The sequence below is a fragment of the Juglans microcarpa x Juglans regia genome, chromosome 3D, assembly GCF_004785595.1.
Source record: "Juglans microcarpa x Juglans regia isolate MS1-56 chromosome 3D, Jm3101_v1.0, whole genome shotgun sequence".
Lineage (NCBI taxonomy): Eukaryota > Viridiplantae > Streptophyta > Magnoliopsida > Fagales > Juglandaceae > Juglans > Juglans microcarpa x Juglans regia.
The window spans coordinates 25975190-25988724 of NC_054598.1; the positions used below are offsets into that span (position 1 = coordinate 25975190).

General features: G+C 33.6%; 1 protein-coding gene across 1 annotated transcript; it reads left to right on the forward strand.

Annotated features, from left to right (window-relative positions):
* Positions 1–3324: 3324 nt before the first annotated feature.
* On the forward strand, positions 3325–10860 carry LOC121256340 (microtubule-associated protein 70-1-like). The gene is made up of 11 exons (XM_041157107.1): positions 3325–3909; positions 4008–4093; positions 4810–4875; positions 4969–5139; positions 5308–5478; positions 5597–5752; positions 5893–6039; positions 6157–6228; positions 6319–6861; positions 7072–7259; positions 10257–10860. Exons 1-11 carry the CDS (start codon positions 3651–3653, stop codon positions 10294–10296), a joined length of 1899 nt encoding a protein of 632 aa, XP_041013041.1. The 5' UTR covers positions 3325–3650; the 3' UTR covers positions 10297–10860.
* The last annotated feature ends 2675 nt before the right edge of the window (positions 10861–13535 follow it).

Consider the following 13535-nt stretch of genomic DNA (forward strand, 5'->3'; position numbering starts at 1 on the left):
CATCCACGTGTTTTCAAACACCTAAATAATAAAAGAATATAGATCTGAAAGATTACTGAAATTAAACTCCTAATGGGTAGTGGAATAGTAAAAATAGACCAAATATAGTTACCGGAATTCTTTGAATACATGAGAACATCCCCATTTTGAAAGGATTCTTATAATCTAGGGAAATGATACTCTTCTCGTTGGGGGGCTATTGTCGATAGCTTCCGCTTTAATTGTAATTTTTTTAAATTTTTTTTAATATTTAAAAATGTTAAAAAATACAGGTGTGAAAAAATATAAAATAAATATATTTTATAGACGAAATATTCAGACTTGTAATCATAGTTTTGTAATGAAAATAATTTTTTATATTTATGAAAGTCTTAAGAAAAAAATAAAATTGTTCAAATGAACCTATCAACTGCCACCACAATCACAAGTGGTTAGCGGTTGGGCGCTAGAAGGTTGCTAGAACTTGGCCGCCGTGCAGGTGGCCATTTCTCAGTCAGCCACTCGCATGGTGTCGAGATTTGGCAACCAAAGGGTGGCCACTAATGTGGTAACCGTCTTAGGTGAATTGAAACATTTTTTTTTTTCTCAATTTTAAGTTTTTCATGAATATAAAAAAAAAAAAATCAGATTTTTTAATAAGAATATATTTCTAAATTAAGAAATATATATTTGATTAAATCATTTTAGGGAGAAACTAAATAAACATGTGCCAATATTTAATTAGACTAGATATTATATGTTTCTCGTAAACATTGATAGATGAAAAAAACTTAATGGAAGTTCCTATGTCTAATAAACTAAAACCGCGACACTGTCCTAAATCTAACAAACCCATATCACAACAGGTGTTTCAACATAATACATATGATCTACTACATAATAATAATAATAATTAAATTATTATTATTATTATTATTATTGTAAACCTAATATTTTGGTGGGATGAATCTCTTATAAAGTCTAAACAGATAGGATTAGCCGGGTGGATAATATTGTCTAGAGAGAGAACCTCCACCTTCACCCTAAGAAAAAAACCTCCCCAAGCATCAACGAGCTTGAAGATGAGGGGGTGGGAGCTTGGCTCGCTCCCTTCCTTTTTTTCCAGTTTTTAGTTTATGTTTTGTTCTCTTTTGTGTTTTTATTAGGTCTAATAAACGAGGTGATCCATTCTCAACAATTTTTTTTTTTTGTTCTTCATCACAAACCCACAAATCCTTTGTGTTTGGAAGTGCGGCCTGATGTATTTTGTTCGAAGGTTTTTGGATGTGCCGGTTGGGTTTGGCGCGATGGTGCTTGTGTAGTGCGCGATGGTCGTGATGGTTGTGCTCTGTGCAATGGACGCCGGTGCTCATGATGGATGCAATCTGCTGGAGCCGCCTAGGTGGTCGTTATGGTCATCGATGGGTGGTTGTGCGATGGCAATCGAAAGGTCGTGCGATGGTCGGGCTCATGATGAGTGCCGCCTGGTGCGATGGCCATCGGCTGGCAAGTGTTCATGAGGAAGAAGAAAAACAGTAAAGGGAGGGGGTCACGGGTATAGCAAGAGGTAGAAAAAAAAAATTAATGAGAGAGAGAGAAGAGGGGTGGTGGAGTAGAAAAGTCAGTTTGAAGGCCTAGAATGGACGTAGCGAGGCAAGAGCTACTCGAGAGGTCGGTGTCGTGCGGCGGAGCTCATGCATAGGAGAGTCTTCTGCACAGTGGAGGCTGATGTTCGTGCGAGCTGGGTGCTTGTGCCTTCTTGGCTCGGAAAGCTGATGCTTGCGGTGGGCGCGCCGTTTGGTTTCATGTTGGTGCTCGTGGTGGGCAGCGGGAACAAAGAGCAGGACGGGCTAGGGAGAGAGCAGCATAGGAAGGAGAAGAATAAGAAGATAGTAAAAGGAAAAGAAAAAAAAAATAAAGAATAAAGATAGTAGAAGGGGGCGGCGGGCAGAGAATGAGATGATGCCCTAGTTCCTATTTGTAGTTTTAAGTGTTTTATGTAGTTTTTAATGTGTTTTTGTACTTATGTTTTTAGTAAATGGACTTGGTGTCTATAGCGCTAGTGCTTCTCTTCCTTGGAAGAGGAGCCGTTTAGTTCTGCTTTTACAGAGCGCTCTTCTTTATTAGAAAAAAGTTTTATAGAAGTTAAGATAATGTCCGTCACAAAGAAATTTACGTGCGGGGTGCCCCAAAGCAGATGAGTAGTCTAGCTTGTAGTCTAAATTTTTCCTATATTGATAGGTCATAGTTGTAACTTCGGTTTCATTAAATGAAATGAAGTTTATTTCTATAAAAACTAAAAAAAAGAAAAAAAAGATAGGACTCTAATTGGCTATAAATACATATTTTTATAATATATATACAATATCGAAGTCAAATTCGAAGAGTAAAATGGGAGTCAGAGTTGGAGTCGGTCCAATGACATCTTTGACTTCGACTAAAAAACTAAAATCCCAGTCCAATTCTATTTTATCAAAATTGAAATGGAACTGAAACAAAATCCAAACAGAATCTGATTTGAAATGGAATTTTGGGAGTTTTGCTCCCTACATAATTGCTTACAGATGAAAAATCGTTTAGGCAAAGCGATTTGAACCAAGTTTTAAAGTCAAATTTACTTGTAACCATAGATAGAGCAAGTCTTAAGTTTATTTTTTGGAACACTCTCTCTTCTCTTAATATTTTCTATTAAAACTATCGCAGTTTTTTTTCTCTAATTTTAGATGAGTTTAATTAAACATTTGTGATTATTTGCATTAAATGATCATTGAAAATGTGATTTTTTAATTAATAATTTAATTATAATATGATTACTAATTAATATATAATCGGTAAAATGGTAAAATATAATAAAATTAAATAAATTAAAAATTAAAAAATATTATTTTATTATTATATAATAAATAAATGAACAATCTAATATAGAAATTTGACCAAATAGATAAAGATAAATTTATATCATATTAAGCTAAATCTTTTTTTTTTCCTCAGCATATTAAGTCATGGAATGGTTTGGATTCAGAGATGGGTTGAGATAATTTGTGAATAGTAGAATAAAAATTGAATTATTTATTCTATTTTATGTGAAAATTTGAAAAAATTATTTTGAGATTTAAAAAAGTTAAATTATTTATTATATTTTATATAAAAATTTAAAATAATAATAATAATAAAATAAAATGAGTTGAAATATATTGAGATAGATTTTGAATGCAAACTAAACTTAAATTTGACTTTAAATCTTAACCGCAAATATAGTAGCGGAATTTTTAAATTTTGTTTATTTATTTCCCAGAGCCATCGGATCCGGGTTAAGGTTAAAAACTCCCCTAACTAAATGCGCTACTCCGATTAACAACAAAGCGTCCCTCTGTCTCTCTCAGTGTACTGACACACTCCTAGACCGAGAAACAGAAACCAGAGCCACAATCAGATTTAAATCACAGTATCTTTAGAGAGAGACACATACAGAAAGCACTATCTCTCTCTCTCTCTCTCTCTCCCTCTCTGACCATTTTCAATCCCACAAGCACTGTCGTTACATCTACGTAAATATACATCTCAATCATTTTATATATACATCCGATTCGAAACCCTAGCTTTTGGATCCTGAGAACGAGGTGCATTTTGATGTGAGATACGTAGGTAGTGTGGAATCGGTCAGATCAGCTATGGTGGAGGTGTACGAAGGAGGAACAGTGGCTCCTGAGACGGCGGCGCCGGAGGAGAGCAATGGCAGTGCCGAGCCGACGCACGCTCCGACTCCACCGGCGCCGCTGATGGTGTCGGGATCGTTCAAGGATGGTAAGAGCTCGTCGCGGAGAAGGGTGTCAGTGAGGCCCAGCCTGGACGCGGACGAGTTCTTTAACCTGCTTCACGGGTCGGATCCGGTCAAGGTCGAGCTCAATCGGCTCGAGAACGAAGTCCGAGGTGCGGAATGCGGCTCGATCCGCTGCGTTTCAAGCTGATTTGGAAGAGATGCGTGTTGATGTATTTCTTTAATTGGTGTTTTTGTTGGTATTGTGCAGACAAGGACCGGGAGTTGGGAGAGGCCCAGGCGGAGATCAAGGCCTTGAGGTTATCTGAACGACTTAGAGAAAAGGCCGTGGAAGAGGTCATTTCTATTTTTCTCATATTATCTTGGTTTTTTTTTTTTTTTTTTTTTTTCTGCTCGTTCTTATTGTTAGATGAGATATTTTTTTATATTCATTCGTGGTTGTTCTCTTTGCCATGCGCATTAAAAATTACGCCAATGTATCTTCAATTTATATGGATTCTTAATGATAAGAAACACTTATAATAGGGGTTTGAAGCCCATGGAGGATCTCGGTTTTTGTTTGATTAAATTGGTGTTATTTTATTTTCGAATTAGTTTTTTTTTTCTTTTATTTGGAAATGCAGATCACAGGAATTGTATAAGAAGGCATTCGTAGAAAAGAACAACTGCAAAAGAAATTTCCAAAACTTCAGTTTTTAGTGCAGATAATGTGTCCGTTGTTCTTTAAATGCTCATCGTGCTTTCTTTTCGTCCCATGTCACTTGGACTTAATTTTCCAACAGCCTAATATCTCACTTCACTTTTCCTGATTTTGCTGGCTTTATGGTTGTGATGATTCTAGATTGCTTGTTGGTATTGAGAGAGTTGAATATGTTGTATTGAACCATTTTCGAGGCAAGTGAAAGTATTCTAGTTTTACATTTTCTAGAATATTGGACTCTCTTAATTTCGACAAACATAATATACTTGATCAGGCATTCTAGTCTTTATTACCTTTTTCTGTTGAGATGAATACTGACTTTGTTTTCCTTTGCATTTTGATCACTCTGTAGCTCACTGAAGAACTGTCAAAGGTTGAGGAGAAGCTGAAGTTAACAGAATCTCTTCTAGAAAGCAGAGTATTGCTCAAAGCCTCTTTCTATACTGCTGTGGTGATTTGATTCCTGTTGCACGATGCTCTATTTATTCTACCAAAAACAAATGTTTTGCAGAATCTTGAAATTAAGAAAATCAACGACGAGAAGAAGGCTTCCATGGCAGCTCAGTTTGCTGCTGAAGCCACTCTTCGAAGGGTTCATGCTGCTCAAAAAGATGATGATATGCCTCCAATTGAAGCCATTCTTGCCCCTCTAGAAGCTGAGCTCAAGATTGCTAAACAGGAGGCATGTGCTGTCGTTACAAACTATAATGATACTTTAAAATGTTGCCAGGAAAAAAGATTGAACTATAAATTTTTCTTCTTTCTATCACTATAAGAACTAAATAAAAAAAGGGAATTAATTACAGGTAATATGAGTTTGCCATTGATTTGTCACCTTGATTTCTGACAGATTGCAAAACTTCAAGACGATAACAAAGCATTAGACCGTCTTACAAAATCAAAAGAAGCAGCTTTAATTGAAGCTGAGAGGACAGTTCAGGTTGCCCTGGCAAAGGCCTCTTTGGTGGATGATCTCCAAAATAAAAACCAGGAACTAATGAAGCAGATAGAAATATGCCAGGTAAATAAAATTTTGCATGATGTTCTTTTTACCCAAGGTATTGGATCTTGGGAAGTGTAATCTTTCTGCTTATTGTTTAATATTAGAATGGACTTTAATCTGTACTTGGGTGTGCTAGGAAGAAAATAAAATCTTGGACAAAATGCATAGACAGAAGGTTGCAGAAGTTGAAAAGCTTACTCAAACTGTTCGGGAGTTGGAAGAGGCTGTTCTTGCCGGTGGTGCGGCTGCGAATGCTGTGAGGGATTATCAGAGAAAAGTTCAGGAGATGAATGTAATGTGCCTAACATAGTAGAATGCTCAATGCTGGAAGTTGCATATATTTACCCATAATCTTCCTCTAGCGGATGCATTCCTTAAAATTCTGAGGGTTTTATTTTTGTTTTCTTATAAAAAAAAAAAATTGCTCCTCAGGAGGAAAGGAAAACACTTGACCGGGAGCTGGCCCGCGCAAAGGTTACTGCTAATAGAGTGGCTGTAGTGGTTGCAAATGAGTGGAAGGATGCTAATGACAAAGTGATGCCTGTGAAGCAATGGCTTGAAGAACGAAGATTCTTGCAGGTAAATGGTGACTTTTGTTTCTTTCTGATTTAATACTGAGCTCTTATGATATGCTTTCTTTGAAACACCCCTTTGTACTTTCCATCGTCTAATTATTACCAAATTATGTTGTTACAGGGAGAAATGCAGCAACTACGGGACAAGCTTGCTGTAACTGAGAGAGCTGCAAAGTCTGAAGCACAGTTGAAAGTAATCATCTGGTTTTATAGTTATTGCTGTTTATTTGTGCCATTGTTTTCTTTGTTGGTGAATATAGAGTTTTTTTCTTTATTTATTTAGGAAAAATATCATTTACGACTAAAAGTGCTAGAGGAGAGTTTGAGAGGATCTTCTAGTAGTAATCCTCGGAGTACACCAGAGGGACGAAGCATAAGCAATGGGTCTTCTCGTCGACAGTCCCTGGGTGGAGCTGATAACATCTCAAGATTAACCTCCAATGGTTATTTATCAAAGAGAACACCAGCCTCTCAGTTTAGATCCACTTCTTCGTCCTCTAGCAGCAGTGCAGTATTGAAGCATGCTAAAGGCACTTCAAAATCATTTGATGGTGGCTCAAGGTCTTTGGAAAGGAGTAAGATTATTTTAAATGGGACAAGCCCCAGCCATTCATTCAACCAATCTTGTGAGGGAACAAAGGATGGTGAGGCAAATAGTAACTGGAAAGAAAGTTTGGATGAGAAACCAAATGAGTTCCAGATGGTGGATACAGATGATAGTGTCCCAGGGGTTTTGTATGATTTACTGCAAAAAGAGGTCATAATTTTGAGGAAAGCTGGCCATGAGAAAGATCAAAGCCTGAAAGACAAGGATGATGCTATTGAGGTTAATTTCTTATCTCGACTGTTATAGGGTTGTATAAACTGGTAGTTCTAGTTCTCTAAGGCCAGTGAAAGCAGTCTGCTTTAGGTAGTTACTACTTATCCTATGCTTATCTGCTTGTAGCTCTTAGTTGTAATATAATTGCCTTTGGTAGCTGATCAAAAAATAATAAATGCCTCTGGTTAATATTAAGTTTTGGTTGGTGCTTTTCAGATGTTAGCTAAGAAGGTAGAGACATTGACCAAGGCAATGGAAGTCGAAGCAAAGAAGATGAGAAGAGAAGTAGCTGCCATGGAAAAGGAGGTAGCTGCCATGCGAGTAGAAAAAGAACATGAGAATCGGGCGAAGAGGTTTGGTAATGCAAAGGGCCCTGTCACCAGTGCTCAGCTGCTTTCTGCAAGGTACTTGATATCCTTTTCACCTCAATCCTCCTGCTAAATTAGTTGTATCAATTACACATTGCAATGCTGTGACATGCATCTGTTGTTTGGTGATCGTTAGATGAGCAGCCAATATATTTCTTGCTCCCACATCAGTTATGCATGTTGATCTTGAGGTTTTTGTGTTGCACCAAATCTTCAAATTTCATCCTTTGATTCTATTCTCAAGTTGAATTTATTTTAATCAATTCTGGACATATACGTTTTACCTATTATGAGTAAGATTTGCCTTAGTATCAAAACCCTTTCAAATTTTAATATCCTGTTGGTATGCCATCCCAAGTGTTGCTCATTGTATTCCGTTTAAGTTTACTCCTATGAAAACATTCATAGGCTTTAGTCCGCATAAATTCACAGTAAGGTGTGGACTCTCATTTGCACTTTTAAATACATTTTTCATTTGTAATTGAGTATTATTTCCATTAAATGAAACTTAACACAAACTTACCATGGAAATTAGACTAAAAACAATATAAAAGGACAGAAGCTTGAGCAACCTCAGTTGACAGTTGCATTTGGTGTAGAAACTAAGATAATTCAACTCTTTCTAATGGGGCCTTAATTTTTAAAGTGCACATTTTTGTTCCCTTGAATTTAGCTATGTTTGATTTTGGTTCCAGAAATTTGAAAAGTTCATGTTGTCCTCGAGTAATTTAAAAGATAGAATGTCGTTTTTTTGTATGTCGGCCATAATTCAAATGCACACTTGGCTGACAAGGTTGATGTGATATGGTTATAATATGATGTGGCATGTACAGTTCACTTACAGGATTGCATTGCTGCTTTCATAATTTTCGAGGATGAAAATGGAACTTCTTAAATTTCAAGAACCAAAACCAAACTTGGCCCAAATTTAAACCCAAGCAAACTTGTCGTGAGAGCTAGTCTCATTAGTAACCCCAAGGGTGACTTAGACCTTGTTTGTTTTCATGAAACTTTTTAACTCATCATCTCATCATTACAACTTTCTCAAATTCTCATACAAAATAAAATAAACAATTTAACCATCTCAAATCCCAAAACAAAGATAATATTAAAAATATATATTTTAATAATATTTTATTAAACTTTTTAACTTTAATCTCAACTCATTTCATCTCATCTCATCTGCGAAAACAAATGAGGATTTAGTGGTCCTTGGGCGAGCTATAGAAATTGAATATCCTAGGTTCGAAAACTTTGCTTTCACACTCTTGGGGCTATTAGATTGGGAGAATTTTCTCTTGAATTATCCGAGGTGCACTTGCCGGAAGCTCATTGCTGATGGCCTATGAACCCTGGGTTTAGTTGGTACTTTGTCCTTGACACCTGATGCCAATAAAAAAAGGTAGTCTTGTTGGTACTATTGTCTACCTGATGTTCTATATGGTTAACATGTATCATTAATGTCTTTTGCTATATATTCTAAAAGGACTAGTCAATGATATAATTAGAGTCTCATTGAAATCTTATAAAGAGCAAGAACTTCTCATTCCTAAGCAATGTGAAATCCTATACACTACCTACCCTTATCCTTAGCATATCCCCTCACAATTTTCCCCTCTTAAATTTCCGACGTCCTCGTTGGACCCCTCCGTCGTAGGTGGCATGGCTCAAGTTCCACATTTCTGGTTGGGATAAGCTCTGATACTATTTGTAACGTCCCAATAGAAGGCCCAAACCATATAGCCTATACTCCAAAAAGACTAATCAATGATACAATTCAAGTTCCATTGGAACCTTATAAAGAGTAAGAGCTTCTCCTTCCCAAACAATGTGAGATCCTATACACTACCTATTATTATCCTTATCATATGGGGTATCACCTATCTTTATCCCATACACACCATTTCTTGTAGTTAGACATTCCTCACATGCACACAGACACATGTCATGGATAAACATGTCCAGATAGGTACACACTCCACAGGTATGCACAGGATCCCCTATAATTAGCATTCTATAAAGTGAAAACGTTGTGTAGTCGACAATTTTTAAGGAATCATCATGGCTTGATAGTTTAATACACTCATATCATATTTAATATCCGACATCGAATGTCATAATGGTTGTATTTACATAATATAAGAATCCAGTGGTTTTAAAGACCGAGTCACAGCTACATGTTAAAAAAAAAAAAAAACCGAGAGGCTTAATTCTTAAAGAGAATTAGGTTAAGAAGTTCATTTTAGTGATAATATTTTTTTTTTTACGAGTAGTTAGTGATAATATCGTAATTCATTTTGTTAAAAATTCAAGTAAAACAATACTATGACTAGTTAAATGTACGCATACATACACAAGCTTGACATTGATTTATAAGGAAGCATATAATGAATAGTTGAGGGTACAAAAGTGATTAATGACTTGTAGCATAATATGCATAGCATTTTCTGGCACTAAATTATCGACTGTGAGCATAAATTTAACTTACAGTAAATTCCTTTCCTGTATGAATTGACACAGACCTTTTACATCCTTTATCCAAGGGCAGTGCAAAAGTTTTCAGTCAAGGGCTTCGTGGGGTTGGCATTGCTTTATTCTAACTTTATGAAATTCTACCTGTTTGAGTACATAGTTCTGATCAGTTTGGTGGCATTGGCTTGTTTGTTAGACGCTTGTATAAAAAATTATTATGTATAAAAATGATCTAAAGCTCTTTTATTTCCCCCAGTAATAAGAGGACAATGACCCTAAATAATAGTCACTGAGGTTAGGTTTGGATAATGAGTTGAGATGAGATAAGTTGAGATGAAAGTTAAAAATTAAATAAAATATTTTTAGAATATTATTTAATATTATTATTATTTTGAGATTTGAAAAAGTTGAATTGTTTGTTGTATTTTGTGTGGGAATTTGTGAAAGTTGTAATGATAAGATAAGATGAGATGGGTTGAGATTATTTTCAATCCAAACCAAGCCGAAGTGCTATCTTTGTTGAACTTATTATAAGTTGATCGAGTCCTTGAACTTGTGCAGAAACGTGACACGAGGGGGGTTGACACGCAGCACCCAATGACAAGGAATCCTTATTGCAGTCCTTCAGTAAATCTGGATAGGCCTTGCTCTTTTTTTATTTTCTTTCTTTTTATTTGTATTTCTAAATTTCCCCTTCTTTTGTGATCGACTATATGTAACCGGCATGCTGACGGTCAGACACGTCTCTACATTCACTGAAGTTCGCATAGAGAAGAAAATCCAACGGACAAGAATGTGATGAAGAAATCAGTGTGCTGCTGACGTAGATTGTAATTCCACTGCTTAGGGATCGGTAAAAAGAGAAAACAAATGGGAGATAAATTGACTTTGGGCTAACATTTTGTCAGGTTTTCTTTGTCTGAGTGGCCAGTCTGGTGGTTGTATAGGTAGTGTATTGTTTTTTTTTTTTTTTTCTTTTTCTTTCAGTCTATATTTTGTATTCGGTGCCTAGTGTGATTGTTCTTGGGTTCAGGTTTGTTAATATTTTTGTAATCAGATCAAGATCCTCAGATCTTCTATGGTTGTGTTATTCCTTTGTAGTTCTCTTGTTGGCTGGCTATAAATCTCTGGTAGAATAATCCTGGAAAAGTAGCAGTTCTTGATTTGTTTTATGTCGCAATCATACAAAACGGTAATATGCTGCCTTTTGATTTTTACTGATTTTGTTCCTTTTCCGGACAGAGTCTTGTCTTTTATAGCCTGTGACTAAATAAATACTAAAATGTTATGTATAGTCATTTTCTTATTGCCAAATTATGACAGGAAATCTTAACCCCTCTGATGTGAATGCAATTAAAGAGGCGTTTCCTAGATCAAGTTATGCGACCCAAATAGAAGTGACAGAATAGATGCTTGGCGTCGATAAATGCAAGCATCGTTCTTCCCAAAGCTCGTCCTCGGCGTGGTTCATATTTACGTCGTTTCGAATCTTGATTTGTTTGCAATCGATCCTTGTAGACTAGTTGTGTTTAAGGTGACATTGCTGGGCGGTAGCCTAGCAGTGACAGCTGGTCATGATGCTTAGGCAAAATTTATATTTTTTATATATATTTTTTTTCACATTTTTTTAACATCTTTAAATGTTTTTAAAAAATAAAAAATATATCAATACACTATTAGTTATTTTTTTAATTAATAAGCAAATATATATATATATATATATATATATATGAGCGGTCAAAATGAGAGGATAAAATAGTATTTTTTTCATCATTTTCTTATCATTCATTTTCTCATCATCTATGTACTCTTAAATTATAGGGATTGTTCGGGACTAATGGAATTTGGTGTGTTTTATTTTGGAAAAAATAAGTGCTGCAACCATAAATAGAATTTTTAAAAATAAATTTATAAATTGACATGATTTTACGTAATATGTTAGATTTATTTTATAATAAAAATAATTTTATAATATGATGTAAAACATGAAATCATGTGAGTATATTTTTATAAAGCTTTTTTATGGATGAAACATTTCTATTTAGAAAAAAGGTAGAAAAAGGGAGATGCCATATAGGCTTATAGCCCATTTCTGTTCCCGAAGAGCCCTACCCAAAATATGCAATGACAAAATTATATCTAATAAAACTATATAAATAATTAAAATTTCTTTCTATTATGAATACAGTATTTATAAATAACAATCAGTTGTATTTACTAAATCATATAAAAAAGTGTGTTGATAAAAACACTACTCTTTTATAGCCTTATTTTAATCATTTTAAATAGGCGATGTTTTAGTAAAATAATATTAATTTTATGATTATGTTTTTATAAAAATATCCTTAATTTAAAAAAATATGAAAAGTCATATAATTCGATCATACCTCTTTTAACATTGAGAAATGATTTGTATAAATTTTAAATAGACAAATTTCATACAAGCTTTTGTAAAAAAGTAGACCTCACCTTAGAAAAATGTAAAAAAACTATTATTTATTAGTGAGATCTATTATTTTACAAAAATTTTATATAAAATTTATCTATTTGAGACTTATATCTAGTATTACTCTTTAACATTATGATTTCAATGGTGTTATTGCGATGGCCATGCTAGAGGCACAGAAGAAATCCACCCAAGATTTATACCGTTATTGTCAAAAGAAAAAAAAAATTTTGTTTTTTATGAACATTTTTTTAATTTTTTTAAAATATAATATCATTAAAAAATAATTTCTTAATTATTAAATAAAAAAATTCAAAATTCAATACAAAATCTAGATAGAGATTTTGATGGAAGTACTATTTTCTATAGTGGTTGATGTCTTCTTTCGCACATATTGAAATCCATGTCAGAAAAACAGTTCGAAGCCATGCTTCCTATTGTCTACGTGGCCATTTCCCACCGAAGTCTTTAAAGCACTTTCATTAAATTAATTAAAAATTAAATTTAATGAATATCTAGTTATTAGAGAGTAAAATATACTCACATTATATTAGTTAAATTTTAAATATTTAGAATTTAATTATAGTGATTTTTAATTTTTTTTTTAAATTTAAAGGTTAATGTACATACATCAAATACATATTTTATTAATTATTTTTCTCTCCCTTTCTTTCTATCACATATTTTATCACAATTGATATATTAATTTGAATTAATGATATATTAATTTAATAAGAATATGATTATTAATTAATATATAATAGGTAGAATAGTAAAATATGATAAAATAAAATAAATTAATAATTAAAAAAATTAAATATTTTTGAAATTATTAGTTATTCATTACTATATAATGAATAAATGTATAATCTAATGTGGAGATTTGATGTGAATAACTAAAATCAAATTCATCTTATATTATTTTATTATTATATAATGAAAAAATAACTATTCTAATATAGAGATTTATGTGAATGAAATAGTCAAAAATTAAATTTTTCTTATATTCATAAAAAATGTCCTTTAACTTTGACTAATCGAATGAGAGTACTCTTAGAAAGAGCGGTGCTACTTGCCGTTTTGACCGATAGGTTAGAATTGTGTTTTTATTTTTTCTATTTATATATATTTTATTATTTTAAAATATTTTTAAAAAATATAAAAAAAATGTCAATATTTTAATAGTCAATTCTATAACTATTAAGTAAAAATAAATAATAAAAATATATGAAGTATTAAAATGAGAGAATAAATTGAGTGGACAAAATAGTATTTTTTTTCTTCAAAAAATGGAAGAGAGATAAGGAAAATGCAAAAAAGTAAGCAAAAGAGAGGAAAAATAAATACACAAGTAAAAAGGAGCGAAGAGGTTATCATGGAGGTCATAGTTTGTC